This window comes from Dermacentor albipictus, chromosome 3, assembly GCF_038994185.2.
Source record: "Dermacentor albipictus isolate Rhodes 1998 colony chromosome 3, USDA_Dalb.pri_finalv2, whole genome shotgun sequence".
Lineage (NCBI taxonomy): Eukaryota > Metazoa > Arthropoda > Arachnida > Ixodida > Ixodidae > Dermacentor > Dermacentor albipictus.
Genome location: NC_091823.1, coordinates 103,541,891 through 103,544,140, shown reverse-complemented (window position 1 = coordinate 103,544,140; position 2,250 = coordinate 103,541,891). Strand labels below are relative to the sequence as shown.

The 2,250-nt window shown below is 53.8% G+C and overlaps 1 protein-coding gene across 1 annotated transcript; it reads left to right on the top strand.

Annotated features, from left to right (window-relative positions):
• The first annotated feature begins 1,238 nt into the window (after positions 1–1,238).
• Positions 1,239–1,966, top strand: LOC139057733 (mucin-21-like). Its single transcript, XM_070536483.1, has 2 exons — positions 1,239–1,871; positions 1,961–1,966. Exons 1-2 carry the CDS (start codon positions 1,239–1,241, stop codon positions 1,964–1,966), a joined length of 639 nt encoding a protein of 212 aa, XP_070392584.1.
• Positions 1,967–2,250: the final 284 nt, after the last annotated feature.

Below are 2,250 nucleotides of genomic sequence, written 5' to 3'. Positions count from 1 at the left end.
TTGAAGAAATTTAACATGCACCGTGAACATCACCGCTAATTATCTTCAATCAAATCAAACAGCATAGAAAACCTCGCCTAAATCGATTCCCCCAGTTAGGAGTATCCGCATTATTTTTTTAACACCGCACTGAAATGCTCGAGACAGCATCTCTATGAAAGTGGCTGAAGTAACCACTTTAATTCTCATGGTCATTTTGTTAAAAACAGTTTTTGCTGAACTAACCACAACGATGAAGATGCGGGTGGCTAGCACCAGTACAGAAGACTCGTTCACGTGACCTCGTCTTGTTATCCACGACTGGGGGTATGCTTTTATTGTTCATGCTTTTTTTGTTTATTTTAATATTTTCTTTACGATTTATTTTATTCATCCCCCCCCCCCCCTTACTGTATTGTATGAGAGAAGCAAGCGAAGGGTGGCGAGGCCTCGTACTCCTCCCCTGCCTCTTTTCCAGTCTATCATCCGTTTACGTCCGTCCACGTCCTGTCCTTCCTTAATATCGTTTGTGTAAAACTGAGCGCAATATAACCATGATCAGTCTATCTAGCTTGCCACTTGGCTTCCACATTTGCAAAAAGTTAGGCGCTCCTTTTGCGGAGGTTCACGGGGAATTATAGCCGTCAAACGCTAATGTGGCATACCATCTCGCCCGGGGAGCTCGAGGTGGTATTTTGCACATTGGACACGGTGCAAAGTTCAGAAGCGTTTCTTGTGTCTCCTTTATTCTCTGCCATCCATGCTATTTCCGGGTATATACACTCCCTGAATCCCCACGGCTCAGTATAGAAAAAAGCAGCCCATCACCCTTTCGCGCAGGTCATGCCTTCTCCAAACTGAGAAGAGGGGGGAAGGGGGGGGGTCATGTTCCTCCAGTTTATCAGAACAAAGGAAAACTTTGACACAAGTTTTGCGCTCTCCTGCGGTTCGACGGAGAGGAGAAATTCGCAGAACGAATACGTGGCCAAGTTTGCAGAGCAAACAGGCGTGGCCGACCACCCCAAGTCGGTTGAGCTATGCACCAATCCAAATCAATTGCCGTGAGTGGGCCTGTGCTCAATACTTTCAAGGTGGTCATCATAGTCAAAAAGGATACGCGCCGGCCTTGGAGTAGCACACTTCTCGAGCACGCCATAAAGCAAGTCGCTCGCTGCACAGCAAACGGCAGCTAGTCGACCGCCACAGATCAAGTCGCGCTCCCTGGGATACACTCCACCGACTCCGCTTGTGCCTCGAGGATGGCGTCGTCGGGCCTTGCTTCTACCTCCGCTGCTGATGGATTTGACCCTAGGCTCTACGGCGACGTGATGCTTATTGGAGACCGTTCCAAGCTGTCGACGAGCACCAGCATCAACGACGATAGCAGCAGTAACAGCAGTGATGACAGCTGCAGCGGCAATAGCAGCAGCAGCAGTAGCAGCAGCAGTTGTAGCTGCAGCTCTTCTAGCAGCGACAGCGACGTCGAGCCGACCGGAGCCTCCCAGTCCACGGACATCGAAAGCGTGCCGTCCATCTCTGGAGCCCTAGCCGACTTCATTAGGCGCCACCCTCCGGCTGGAGCGTCCCAGTCGAAGGACATTGAAAGCGTGCCGTACATCTCTGGAGCCCTAGCCTACTTTGTTAATAGCAAGCGAACAGCCGGAGCGTCCCAGTCGAAGGACATCGAAAGCGTGCCGTCCATCTCTGGAGCCCTAGCCGACTTCATTGGGCGCGAGCCACCGGCCGGAGCGTCCCAGTCGAAAGACATCGAAAGCGTGCCGTCCACCTCTGGAGCCCTAGCCGACTTCGTTAGGAGCAAGCCACCGGCCGGAGCGTCCCAGTGGAAGGACATCGAAAGCGTGCCGTACATCTCTGGAGCCCTAGCCTACTTTGTTAATAGCAAGCGACAAGCCGGAGCGTCCCAGTCGAAGGACATCGAAAGCGTGCCGTCCATCTCTGGAGCCCTAGCCGACTTCATTAGGCGTGAGCCACCGGCCGGAGCGTCCCAGTCGAAGGACATCGAAAGCGTGCCGTCCACCTCTGGAGCCCCAGCCGTCTTCGTTAGGAGCGATCCACCGGCCGGAGCGTCCCAGTCAAAGGACATCGAAAGCGTGCCCTCCACCTCTAGAGCCCCAGCCGTCTTCGTTAGGAGCGAGCCACCGACCGGAGCGTCCCAGTCAAAGGACATCGAAAGCGTGCCCTCCACCTCTAGAGCCCCAGCCGTCTTCGTTAGGAGCGAGCCACCGGCCGGAGCGTCCCAATCGACGGACA

Coding starts and splice junctions, on each gene's coding strand:
- LOC139057733 (XM_070536483.1), top strand. CDS start 1,239: ATGGCGTCGTCGGGCCTTGCTTCTACCTCCGCTGCTGATGGATTTGAC.